Source organism: Melanerpes formicivorus, unplaced genomic scaffold, assembly GCF_026170545.1.
Source record: "Melanerpes formicivorus ecotype bairdi unplaced genomic scaffold, bMelFor1.0.p_v2 SCAF_5, whole genome shotgun sequence".
Classification (NCBI taxonomy): domain Eukaryota; kingdom Metazoa; phylum Chordata; class Aves; order Piciformes; family Picidae; genus Melanerpes; species Melanerpes formicivorus.
The window spans coordinates 3,635,852-3,649,339 of record NW_027142357.1 but is presented as its reverse complement, the minus strand read 5'-3'; the positions used below and the strand labels follow the sequence as shown (position 1 = coordinate 3,649,339).

The 13,488-nt window shown below is 41.3% G+C and overlaps 1 protein-coding gene across 1 annotated transcript in view; it reads right to left on the bottom strand.

Annotated features, from left to right (window-relative positions):
- Positions 1-13,488, bottom strand: part of COL3A1 (collagen type III alpha 1 chain) — a 60,651-nt gene that overhangs the window by 18,645 nt on the left and 28,518 nt on the right. The window contains 18 exon segments of the mRNA XM_068137893.1: positions 183-236; positions 1,555-1,653; positions 1,773-1,826; positions 2,566-2,673; positions 2,808-2,861; positions 3,595-3,693; positions 3,809-3,853; positions 3,973-4,071; positions 4,540-4,593; positions 5,289-5,333; positions 6,883-6,936; positions 7,810-7,854; positions 8,375-8,428; positions 8,840-8,893; positions 9,039-9,092; positions 9,894-9,947; positions 10,170-10,223; positions 10,748-10,813. Coding sequence (XP_067993994.1) covers positions 183-236; positions 1,555-1,653; positions 1,773-1,826; positions 2,566-2,673; positions 2,808-2,861; positions 3,595-3,693; positions 3,809-3,853; positions 3,973-4,071; positions 4,540-4,593; positions 5,289-5,333; positions 6,883-6,936; positions 7,810-7,854; positions 8,375-8,428; positions 8,840-8,893; positions 9,039-9,092; positions 9,894-9,947; positions 10,170-10,223; positions 10,748-10,813 — 1,146 coding nt within the window.

Genomic DNA, 13,488 nt, shown 5'->3' with positions numbered 1-13,488 from the left:
CGAGGTTTATGGACTGTTACTGTGAGGAGACAGCATATAAGTGCTCTGATAAAGGAAACAGCAACACACAAAAAAAGAGGTAATTAATCTGGCTGTGATAACAACCTGTCATGTAGATACTGGGGGATGAGGGTAAAGTCAGTAGGAGGGCTAGTATGAAATATATTGCACAATGTACATACTGGAGGTCCTGGCTTCCCGTCACCTCCAGGGCTCCCTGGAACTCCGGGCAAACCCTGCAATTGAAAGGAAAACAAAAAAGAGTTTTCTTCTTCACTTTAAAATGTGCAGCATTAAGTTACAATATAGAAATAGAAGGAAACATTTTTAACTCCTTGCTTGATTTTAACCTCATTAATCAAGATTTCAATTCCTCACATTTCTTTCCATTCCATTAAAGGGAGGGGGGAGAAAGCTAAAAAATGACTTTGTTAGGAGTTTATTGATTTCTCTGAGAAACCAATAAACATCACACATTCATTGGCATGTATAAAAAAAATTGTATTCTTTAATTGTTTGGGAAGAAAAATTATTTCAGATGGTAAAAATCATAGAATTCCAGAATCATAGAATGGTCTGGGTTGGAAGGGAGCGCCAAAGGTCATCTAGTCATATCCCCCTGCAGTGAACAGGGACATCCACCACTAGATCAGGTTGCCCAGAGCCCTGTTGAGCCTCACCTTGAATATCCCCAGAGATGGGGCCTCAACTACCTCCCTGGGCAACCTGTTGTAGTGTTCCACCACTGGTGCAGAACATTTTCCTAACATCCAATCTAAATCTGCTCTTCTCTAATTTCAAACCATTACCCCTCATCCTACCACTCCAAGCCTTTGTAAACAGTCCCGCTACAGCCTTCTTGTAGGCCCCCTTCAGATACCGGAAGGCCACAATTAGGTCTCCTCAGAGCCTTTTCTTCTCCAGACTAAATAGCTCCAACTCCCTTAGTCTGTCCTCAAATAGTACTTTAATTAGTAATTTAAATATAAAGATATTTAAATACAATGACCTAAATACCTATTAAATATAATAAGTATCATGCATTTTATCATGAGTTGGAAGCATAATATAGTCAATCATCCAGTGCTAATTCACACTAAAGCCATATGTCATGATTGTGTGAACTGGAGAGCATGTTCAGCTTCATCTAAGCCTCCTCATTCACTTGTGACAGATGTCCTCCGAGTGCCCCATGTTTTTGCATGGTTATTTTTTGCAATACAAATACATGTAAAGGAATGTTAGGAAAAAAATCTTCACAGAAAGAGTGATTGGCCATTGGAATAGGCTGCCCAGGCTGCTGGTGGAGTCACATCCCTGGAAGTGTTTAAAAAAAGACTGGATGTGGCACTTAGTGCCATGGGTTAATTGATAAGATGGTGTTGGGTGATAGGTTTGACTTGATGATCTCAAAGGTCTTTTCCAACCAGGTTAATTCTGTGATTCTGTGAATTAATAGGAAAAAAAATCTACTTGGACTCCTCTATTGTATCAGCTCAGATGAGACATCTCTGAGAGAGTTTATCTCATTTTCATGGAGACATCCTGTCTTACTCTCATTCCGGGAAGACCTGGGTTTCCATCTTGTCCACGCTCTCCTGCAGGTCCGCTGGGGCCAGGAGGGCCTGGGCTACCACGCTCGCCTGCAGGACCCTAAAACAAAAAAAGACCTGTTGGAATCCACAGCTAGGAAATCAACAGTGAACCTGAAATTCTCCATACAAATATGGATTCTCCAGAAATTTAGGGCTATTTTTGTGGAAGATGTATACCTTTTCACCTGGAAGTCCATTGCTACCAGGTAAGCCACGGAAACCAGGGGAACCCTGCCAAACAAAAGAAGGAAATATGTATGTCAGCGTAACTTAGGTAATGGAAGCTGGGTTTGTTTGGGTTTTTTTTCCTAGTCTGTATGCCATTAGACATATTATTATGAAAATTAATGAAATAAATAGATGAAAATGGAGTTCTAGATAGATCAGAACAATTTCCTTTGGTTCAGATGGGACCAAGAATCTAAAATGTATTAAAGGGTGTTGCTGTTTATTCCATTGAATAAATCAATTCAGGAATTACTTTGTGAAACAGCTCTTTAGAAAGTTATCAAATCTACCAGCCAAAAAAATAAACACCCAAACCAACTGTTGGCAGTAAAGATATCATAAAGGTGTTGACTTGTGCTGAATGTAGAAGGACTTGCCTTAATTTTTCAGAGCTGAAATTTTGTCATTATTTTTATTAATCGAGAAAGAATTTCAAAGTTTGTATATTTTACTTGCTGCCCTATGTACTTCTCACAGTTTATGTTTGCTTTTCAGCCCAAATCTCTCTCTCTCTCTCTCTCTCTCTCTCTCTCTCTCTCTCTAATTCTATCTATCCATCCATCAATTCAGTAGAGGAACCAGAAAGGAATTCTCCCAAGTTTCATAATCCAGATTCACAGCTGGAATTTGCTAACAGATATGGAGCCAAATCACTTCTCAAAGCATTTTAAACAGCAGATTATGTCGGCTTTGCATTGACTTAGGGTGTACCTCATGTGTATGGTCACCTACAGCAGCTTACCCTTTCTCCGGGTGTACCAGGTACGCCGTTCTGGCCGGGTTCACCATTTGCACCCCTTTTGCCTTCTTCACCAGGAGGTCCAGGAGCACCTGGGGTGCCATTTTCACCCTGGCAAATCCACCAGTGCAGTTAGAAATCTCAAAAAAACCCCAAACACAACCCCATCCCAGCTTTTATATGGGGTGTGGTTCAGGTCAGACTTCATTGGAAGAAGTCTCTGAATACGGTTTAAAATCACTTACACGCTCGCCTTTTGGGCCTGGATCTCCTTTTGCACCATTCTTACCAGGTTCTCCCTAAAGAGGAGAAAATTTCCATGATGGCTTTCAGCAAGGTGTTGTTCTACAGCTACTAGATGTACTAAAATACTAAGAATTAGTCAAGATATCTTTCAAATTATTAGCTCATTTCTAGTGTTTCCCATTCTGCAAAAGAGTTAGCATGCACTGCTTGAAGGTGGATGTGGATTGCAAGGAGCTCCCTAAAAATCCAGTAAAGAAGCAATGCAATCTTAAATACCACTGAGTAAAGTTTTAAGACTGTTTCTGAGCTATTTCAGACATTATTGAGACTTCTGCTTAAAGCTCCTGAGTGTTTTCTGTGACAAAGAACTTCCTGTGTTGTAAGGCTGCCAGAAAAGAGCCTGCTGGGGTAAATGACAGTAGAAGAGTAGGTATAACTCACTAGGTGTGATGAGCTGTAGACTCAGCTTGTGGGAGTTTAAACAGGTGAAATTAGAATTTTAAACCAACAGATTTTCATCAAGCCGCCATTGCAGAGGAGCTGTTTATAATTATAATTTTATTATTATAATGTTAGATTTTTTATTATCCAATTGTGTTTATTTTAGTCACTTAATTTTCTTATCAAACTATTTCTTTTCGTTATCCCATTTTATTATAAAATGATGTATTGCACCATCTCAAGTGAATAGGACAAATTCAAAGCAGTCTTTTTTTTTAATGTTATCAGAACTACTATCTTCATGTTTGTTTCTACAACCAGTTTCATGAATATTTAGTAACTCACCGGAGAGCCTTTTGCCCCAGGATTTCCACTTGCACCTGCAGGACCAGGAGGACCACGGCCACCTGGCAGACCAGGAGCACCAGGAATACCTGAAGGTCCCTATCAAGAGTGAACAGTAGACAAGGATGAAGAAAGCTGTTAGACTCTGCCCAGGCCAAATAGCAATCCTCCCCAACACAGTGCCACAAAAGACAGTGATGTGACAAGTACTCACCATTTCACCCTTGTTGCCAGGGCTTCCAGCTCTTCCAGGAGGGCCCTGAAAAAAGAAATATATAAATAACCGATGCTGCTAACCTAAGACTAAACCAAAAGACATACAGGGTTTTGTGAGGAGCAGGTGGCACACTTCTCGGTTCCCGTGTTGTATTTATGTACCTGAGGCCCAGGTGGCCCAGCCTGACCCTGAGGACCAGGTTCTCCTCTCTCTCCGGGACTACCACTAGAACCAGCAGGACCAGGAGGACCAGCTTCACCCTACAGAAAAAAAAAGGTATAAGAAGAAAATGAATGCATTTTACTCTTGTCTCCATGGCAATCTGTAGTAGATTCATAGTTTCTTCCTCTCTTGTGGCATCTTTGTGTGATTTGGGAAGAAGGTTACCACCACCACCATCTGAGTGCAAGAGCCAAACTAATACAGTGAGTCCAGTGCTGAGGCACAGGGCACCCATGCACTCCAGCCAACACTTGCTGCACAACTCTTCTAGTTGTGGGAAGGTCACTTGCTGTATAAAGCACTGGGTCTCCCAATTAATGGTGCTTGGGGGTGAGTGTTCATGAAGGTGATGAGGACAAGGTTTGACTCTTGCTGTATACGAAAACACATCAACTCTAGGCTTGCAAACCGTGTAAGAGCAGCCAGGAAAAGGACACCTAATGCAAATGTGCAGAGAGGTGTAAGATGGCTAACTAGAGAAAGGATCAAATTGTACAGATGAATACCTTAAAACCTGGAGAGCCTGGAAATCCTGCAGTTCCAGGGGGGCCTGGGGGACCCTTAAAAGTGAAAGAAATACTATTAATGCAAAAAGATTGATTCCATATGGCTTCAACCTAAGTTTAAAATGCCTGATTATGGGACTGTGAGTAAGGAAACACCTGGTAAAATAGCGAATATAAATCAAGCCGCAGAAGTTTGTCTGGTCCTAAAATATCACACCTACATCTTAGCTACCCTGACTTATTTCTCCATGTTCAGATAAATCTCTGTGTTGCAAATTAAAAACCAAACAAAATAAGACATGAAAGCTGTCATTAAAGAATAAAGGTTCTAATTATACAAAAGGTGTAGGTGGGGAAAAAAACACAATCTAGCTGTTACACATTCAAGTGGACCCACTCAGATTTCTAGGTGGATGGGAAAGAACAATTCAGTAACGTGCTTATTAAGATCATGCCAAATCTGATCTGCACAAAGAAAAGCAATTCTATCTACCTCTATGATCTCTGAGAATAATCTGGTTTGGGATTTATGCATTTTTCTGATTTACAGTGTTAAAGCTCTACCTTTGCACTGTATGCTTCAAGTATCTTAACCAACAGACTTATGAAATGCAATTCAGTGAAATGCTCTTTCTTAAACCAGTGCACCCCAAGTTTTTGGTTTGCTGGCACTGCAGAGCATCAGCTGGAAGTAACTAGACTCGAGCAACACAAATACTTAGGAGTCAAATATTCGTAAGTCATCTTACAGGTGGGCCTGCTGCTCCTGGAGATCCATCTTTGCCATGGGCACCCTACAGAAAGAAGAGAGGGGTTGGGTACAGAGCACTAATCCAGACACAGAACCCACATGCTTTAATGCCCATGACTCACAGACCATAATTTTTTTCTGTCTGTTCATTCCCACTCGGCTGACCAACCCAAGGATTCCTCAGCTATGACATTCTAAAATAATAATTAACTAAATAATTTGTGAAGGAATAGCCAATGCTTGTACTGTGATGATGAGACAGCAAGGTGCAAAAATGCACTTTTATTAAACAGCAGTTACAGGGCATCATCTCTGTACACAGTTCTTAAGGTTAAATAAAGAAGAGCACAATAGATTCATAGAAGACCTCAAGTATCATCTAGTACAACCTTTCAGGGTAAGAATACAGTTTAAATGAGATGGCTCAGCACCCTGTCAAGCTGGGCCTTGAAACTCTGGCTACTGTACAGTGTCTATTTCAAAGCAACAGTGACTTCTGCTTCACATAGAACACTAAAATTTCATTCCAATAACTTAACAAACAGTGGTGTGATTTAAATCCTGCTGTCTCTCTTGTAGGTATGTTGGACCAGGTCTGCTAATCAGCTTACGTAGTGTTTGTATGAACAAGTTGCTGGTTATTGTAGTTCAGCTGTGCTTTGTTGATTGTGTTGGACACTATGCACTATGACTCCCTACAGAGTAAAGAATGTAGCCCCTAATCTCAGTCAAAGAGTAATTTTAACTTATCTCTTTCAATTACTTCTGAGATTGCATCCAACCTGGCCATGAGCACCTCCAGGGAGGGGACATCCGCAGCCTCCCTGGGCAACCTGTTCCAGTGCCTCACCACCCTCACTGTGGAGAATTTCTTCCTAATCTCCAGTCTAAATCTGCCCCACTTCAAGCTTAAAGCTTAAATGCTTCCTTGCAAAGTGGCGGGGTTTGTGTCAGTGCAAGCACATGGTGGGAAAGGTTTCTTGTGGGGACAAAGGGTGGTGACAGTGAAGGTCCCTGGAGGTTTTTAAAGCCAGGCTGGGTGTGGGCTCTGAGCCACCTGATCTAGTGTGGGGGGTCCCTGCCCATGGAAGGGGGGTTGGAGCTGGATGATCTTTGAGGTCCCTTCCAATCCTAACAATTCTATTTTTTCCCTCTCTCTGCTTTCTGCTATGGCCTTTGCTTCTGCTCCTCTTCCCTGTTCCTCTTGGCTGAACCTGAGCTTATGCTGAAACACTGAACTCTCCCTCAATGTATGGTTTATTAATTAAAAAACCCAAAAAGAAATAGAAAATAAGATACTGAAATTCTCATGAGTTAGAAGGGTTACATCTTTAATTGTGGAGTGAAAGTTTTTCATGTATGACATGATACATTCTGTATGTATGACATGATACATTCTGTATGTATGACATGATACATTCTGTATGTGTGACATGATACATTCTGTATGTATGACTTTACATATGCCACACAAATTTCTAATCCTTTGCATTACAACTGTTGGAAGGTAATCCATAAAGCAGGAAATTTTCAACCTTTTGAAACAAAACATGTGCTGCTTCTGAATAAGAAGAAAAGCTGCCAGTACTTACAGGGCCACCAGGATTCCCGGGTCTTCCTCTTTCACCTGCTGGACCTCTGGGTCCCTAGAAAATGTAAGAAAAGGGGTCCATTAAACGACTTCCAAAAGAATACAGCCAAGCAAAGAGACATTGCTCTCATTTACATATCTCAGCATTGCTCATGCAATATGTTGGGGTAATTAAAGCTAAAATAAAGATGAATAATTCAGTTAACCAACAGATCACAGAAACATTCAGGTTGGAAAAGACCCTCAGGATCACCAAGTCCAACCAATAACCCTACTCTACAGGGTTCACCCCTAAACCATATTCCCAAGCACCACATCCAAACCACCTTTAAACACATCCAGGGTTGGGGACTCCACCACCTCCCAATGCCTGACCACTCTTTCTGGGAAAATATTTTTCCTAATGCCCAGTCTAAACCTGCCCTGCTGCAGCTTGAGGTCCTCCCCTCTTGTTCTATCACTAATTACCTGTGAGAAGAGACTGGCACCAGCCTCTTCACAATATCCTTTCAGGTAGTTGTAGAGTGTGATGAGGTCTCCCCTCAGCCTCCTCTTATTCAAACTAAGTAGCTCCAGCTCCTTCAATCACTCTTCATCAGATTTATTCTCCAGGCCCTTCCCCAGCTTCGTTGCTCTCCTCTGCCCTCACTCCAACACCTCCACATCTCTCCTGTATTGAGGTGCCCAAAACTGGACACAATACTCAAGGAGTGTCCTCACCAGAGCTGAGTACAAGGGGACAATCACCTCCCTGCCCCTGCTGGACACAGCATTTCTAATCCAAGCCAGGATGCCATTGGCTGTCTTGGCCACCTGAGCACACTGCTGGCTCCTATTCAGCTGCTGGTCTATTAGAATCCCCAGGTCCTTTTCTGCCAGACAGCTTTCCAGCCACACTCCTCCAAGCCCCAAGGATACACATATTTACCGGTTGGCCTGGTGATCCATTTGCTCCAGGAAGACCAGTTTCACCCTGTTATGGAAAGAAAACACCAATCCCAGAATGAACTTTGGTGAGAACATTTATTGGTTTATTCAAGGGGAAGTGACAGAGGACAGCCCAATCTGTTGCCCCTTTCTGTGTGGTATTGAGTGTCCTCAGCATGAACTGAGGTCTGTGAGGTCTGAGAAGTCTACACAAGTGCCAGAAGTCTGAACAAGTGCCAGATGTCCAAGAAGCCTAAACAAGTGTCAGAACAAAATATTTAAACAGAAAAATAATACTCAGCCCTTTACTGTTATAGAATAAAGTCAGGTGATCTAGGCATGTCCTTTCATTTTGGAATCTCATCTTTATTACTGCTGTAAAACAAGGACATGATGTGGTTGAGAAAGTCTAACTCCTTTGAAATGATTCTCATTCTTCTCTTGGAGATATTCAATGAGCTTCTTGAATATTTTATGTTTATAATTGTGCAATACACAAAGCACAGCAAAATAACAAAGGATGATGTTATTCTACCTACTGCAAAGATGCCACTGTGGGTTTTTACCTTTGGACCAGGAGCACCACTTTCACCTCTGGCACCATCTTTTCCATCAAAACCCTGTGGGAAAGGAAAAATCATATCTGTGAATAATATTTCTCTTGCCTTACGGAAAACTCAATTCTTGGCAAAATGTTAAGCTTCAAAATAAACTCACATAAAGGGGCATATTTTTAATAGTGAGTGCTATCAGCTATTGGAACTTTCTTTGAAAGAAGATTCTGGCCCTCCATCTCTCCATGGCCATTAGTTAAGAGCTGCTGCTTTTCTGGAAACAATGCATCAGCCCCAGCAGTTGGGAAGAGCTCTCCAATTGAGGTGACTACATACAATTTAATAGTATTTCTTATAGAAGGTCCATAAATTGGCCATTATTTAGTCTCTTCAGCTGGGAATCAATAACTGAAAGAGCACAATAGCTCTCTAATTCAAGTAGAGTAGCAGACTCATCTCTACTCAATATACACTTACTCGTTGACCTTTCATCCCAGGCATCCCAGGCATCCCAGGGTGTCCCTTGTGACCCTAAAAACACAAATATAGAAAGACTAATAAATCATGGAGGGCACAAGCCAACATTCATTCTGTGTCAAGTTCACTTGACTAACTTAAAATGGGAAAAGATAAACTTTTGATTAGAGGACCCTTGTCATTGGGGGATTTTCCATACCGGTATTCCAGGGATTCCACGGTCTCCATTTCTGCCTGGTCTTCCTGGTTCTCCCTATTGAAAGAATATATGATTTTATTTACTTATTTTTGGACTCTTTTTCTATTGCACCAGTTACTAGTAAAGAACCAGTCCCAGTAGATCAGGGCAAGACCGAATAAGCAGGTGAAAATTCCACCAGACATCAGGGAAAATGATAGCAGGGTGACAGTTCACTGCCTGACTGCCTTCTGAAACACAGTGCCAGGATTTATGAACTCAGATTTTAACATGGTTTTGGTTAACATCTAATTTATTTCAAGCCAACATTTAGGAAGAGATGATCACAGAAAACTTGCTTTTCACACTGAAGCATTCAAAATGGACAAAAAAGATTTAGCTGCTTCTCTTCCTTTTTATTATACCCTACCCAGGACTCCCATCTGTGACATGGAAGACTGTTTGATCAGCCTTGAATGTCAAAGCAAGATTTGAAGGGAGCAGACAACTACCACTACTGTCTGCCTTTCTCTTAAACTAATTTATTTTGGTTCAGATCAAAACAGCATGACTCATGCTTAGATTTTATTTTAAAAAATGAAATAAATCAAATAAAATAATAAAATAAAGCAACCAAACCAAACCAAAATAAATACTATACAATAGTGCCTATCAAACTGACCACTAAAAAGGGAACTCTTTTTGGGATGGACATTTATACCTAATGTAAGCCAAATCTAGTTTCCCAAATTGAGAAATAGGGAAATGTTAACAGCTCTTGAATGCAATGGTGCCAATGTCCTCTGCTGTATTACCATTTAATGAACTTACTTTCTTCCCAATTACTAAGCATCAGCATCATCATAGTGAACTTACATCTTTTCCTGGTGGGCCAGCTGGGCCTATCATTCCAATAGGGCCTGGAGGTCCCTGTGGAAAAAGAATTAATATTAACTATAAGGATAAAAAATAGGAAGAATCTCTTAAATGAAAAATGCATGAGGTGGCATTTAAACACTTGTGCATTTGACATATATGACAGCAAAACCACAGCATGAACTGCAGAATTTCAATACACTTCAGTCACGGCACAGATTCCTGCTTGTAAGATCATGCCTTTAACATAGATAGTGATAGGTAAAGCATACATACAGGAGGGCCAGGTTGTCCTGGTTCTCCAGGGGAACCTTGGTATCCAGCAGAGCCCTGTAATGCAGCAAAAAGACCCAGACAGTTAAGATGTGAACAGTTACAGGCACGTTGGTACTATGTTTTATAATTGTAAGGAAAGTGGTACTCAGAACAGTCACCCAATGACCAAAGAGGAAATGAACAGAATCAAGTAGGAAATGCCTCCAAAACTGCTCCTCTAAAATGAGACATACATCAAAAAGCCCCTATGTGTGTTCACTGAGTGTGTCTTAGGTTTTTTACCTTATCTCCTCTTATTTTTTTGCATGAGTAAACATTGGGGGCTGTTAATAGAGGATGATAAGGAGTGGCATATCTTAAAACAACCTGAGCTGACACCTCACAGAATGGCAAGGTATGCATGGACTGAAGCAAGCACAGCCCTCAGAAATTGTGGTGTGTAGATGGTAGAGCCCTATTAAGCAAAGAAAATATTTATCCATTAAAATCTTCAGCATACTGTCTAAGATTTATGACAGAGAAAAGGGGAAGCTCTTATAAAAGAAAGAGATGATTATGAAAAGATTCATTTTACTTACAGGTGGACCTGCATGACCAGGTGGGCCAGGGGGGCCACTGGGGCCAGGGGGTCCTGGGAAGCCACTCTGTAGCATAGATTAAAAATTAGTCATTATATTGATGTAATATAGCTATAAAACTCAATGTAGTTGCAATAGTCACCAATAACTGTGAAATAAATTTTCAGAGACAAATCCACTCAGTGCAGGAAAAAAGAATACATTGTCTAGGACCTACAGTCCCTTCAGAAGAGGGATCACAGGGTTTCTCTTCATGGTCTTAGTTTACATGCTCCACAAGATATAAATGAGCTTCAGCTTCTTTGCCATGTATCATCACAGAATCATAGAATGGCTTAGGTTGGAAGGGACCTCAGAGATCATCTACTCCAAATTTCCCACCACAGGGCAGGGATGCCTCTCAAGAAGTCAATGCTCAATGCCTCATCCAACTTGGCCTTAAACACCCCCAGGGAGGGTGCACCCACAACCACTCTGAGCAGTCTATTCCAGAGTGCCATCACCCTTGTACTGAAGAAACTTCTTCTTAAGATCCAGTCTAAACCTACTCTCCTTCAGCTTAAAACCATTCCCTCTTGTCCTATTGCTAGACACGCTAATGCAAAGTCCCTCTCCAGCCTTGCTGTAGGATCCCTTCAGGTATTGGAAGGCAGCTATGGTGACCCCCAGAGTCCTCTTTCCTCCAGGATGAGCAATCCCAGCTCCCTCAGCTTGGATCATCTTTGTGGCCCTCCTCTGGACTTGCTCCAACAGCTCTATGTACTTCTTATGATGGGGACACCAGACCTGGATGCAATATTTGAAGTGGGGTCTCACCAGAGCAGAGTAAAGGGGCAGAATCACCTCTCTGGCCCTGCTGGCCACACTCGTCTTGATGCAGCCTTGGATATAATTTGCCTTCTGGGCTGTGTGTAATTGAACTTTATCAGCCTAACACACTACATCTTCAGTGGTGGAGCCAAAGTGTCCCAACCAACCTGATTGCTACTCTATTGAATCAAGATTTTGCTGTCTAAAACTAGGTTCAAAATTTCTTACCTGCCTTCTGGAATTGTATTACATGTACATCTATAAGCCTTTAGACTTTCATCTGATAAACCCTGTTTATGACCCCAGGCTTCTTAGGATTTATGGGTATTAAGGCTATACATTTATTATTGTCAGCAAGACAGGCATTTTAACCAGTGACATATTTTCTGGACTTTAACAGCACTAAGCCATAAGAAATAAATGATGTCTGGATAGCCAAAGAACTACGAAGATGAAACCTCAATATAGGTATGGTTTAAGTCAAACCAGCAATACTATTCCTTATTTTAACTAGTTAACAAGGAAGTAAAATACTACTTAGGAAATTCTCATTTTGGGAAGAGTGTTAATATTTCTGCTTCTTGTAGCAACAACCACAGAGGGCTACAAAGATGATTAGGTGACTGGAGAGCCTCTCTTATGAGGAAAGATGCTATTATGAGGAGAGAGGCTGTTTAGTCTGGAGAAGACAAGGCTGACAGGGGACCCTATCAATGTCTAGAAATACCTGAAGGGTGTCTGGCAAGGAGAATGGAGCCAGTCTCTTTTCAGTGAATCCCAGTGACAGGATGAGTGGCAATGGACATAAATTCAATCACAGGAAATTCCTTCTGAACATGATAAAAAACTTTCCTGCTGTGAGAATGAAGGAGCCCTGGAGCAGGCTGCCCAGAGAGGCCAAGGAGTCTCCTCTAGAGATCTTCAAAACCTGCCTGGACACATTCCTGTATAATCTGCCCTAAGTGGCCTTGCTTAATAGGGGGTTTGGACTCAATGATCTCTGGAGGTCCCTTCCAACCCCTATGATTCTATGATACTGCAAAACAGAAAACCTGAATGTTAGCACAGCGATTAACTGCAGCTGTCTGTCATTCTTTAAAACAAGCTTTTGATAAACTAAACTCTTCATGGGTATGACACAGCCCAAGGAACTGAAATATGTGAATTACAAAAAGAATCACTGTGTGCTGCAATACTGGCAGCATATTCCATAGCTTAATAGTGCTCAGAACATGTTCCATGGGAATGCAGTCGGTTGGGTCAGAATAGGTCATGTGTTACAGGTGTTATATGAACCTAATTTTTGCAGTACAAGATTAACAGTATTGCTATAGTACCCTAGTAGACATAGTGTAGTATACCACAATGCTATGAATATACTAGCTTAGTATTAGATCACAGATTGTCGTTTGTCTAAAGAAGGGAATATTTGTAATATTTGCTAATTTTTAGGATAAGAAGCTAATTTTTAGGATAAGAAGCACACCAAGTGGCAGAGCAGTTAGTGTCTGGCTAAATTAGGTTGCCTTCAACGAGCAGTCCCTTGCTGCTCATTGCTAGAAATATTGTGTAAAATAACTCTGGATTCAACACAAATTGAAGCCATCAACTCTTCAATTGATTAGACACAGGGCTATAAACAAACAAGGGATTGTTGTTTTTCTTTTTCCCAGGTGCCCACTGAGGAGATAAACTGATGGGCAGGTATTAGGACATTGCTTGCTGCAAGACTGTGAGCAAACCAGCATATTTTAGTTAGAATATGTGCACTGGTGGAAAGAGACAAAGAAAATGTGTGAAGGTTATATGAGAAGGTAAAGAGAAGCTGTGATGCAAAGTACAAAATCAGTCTACAAGCAGTGGAAAGGCACAGGGAGGACAGCCATGGAAAGATGTGTAACTGAAGAAGTACCAGGTATGGTAACCACTGG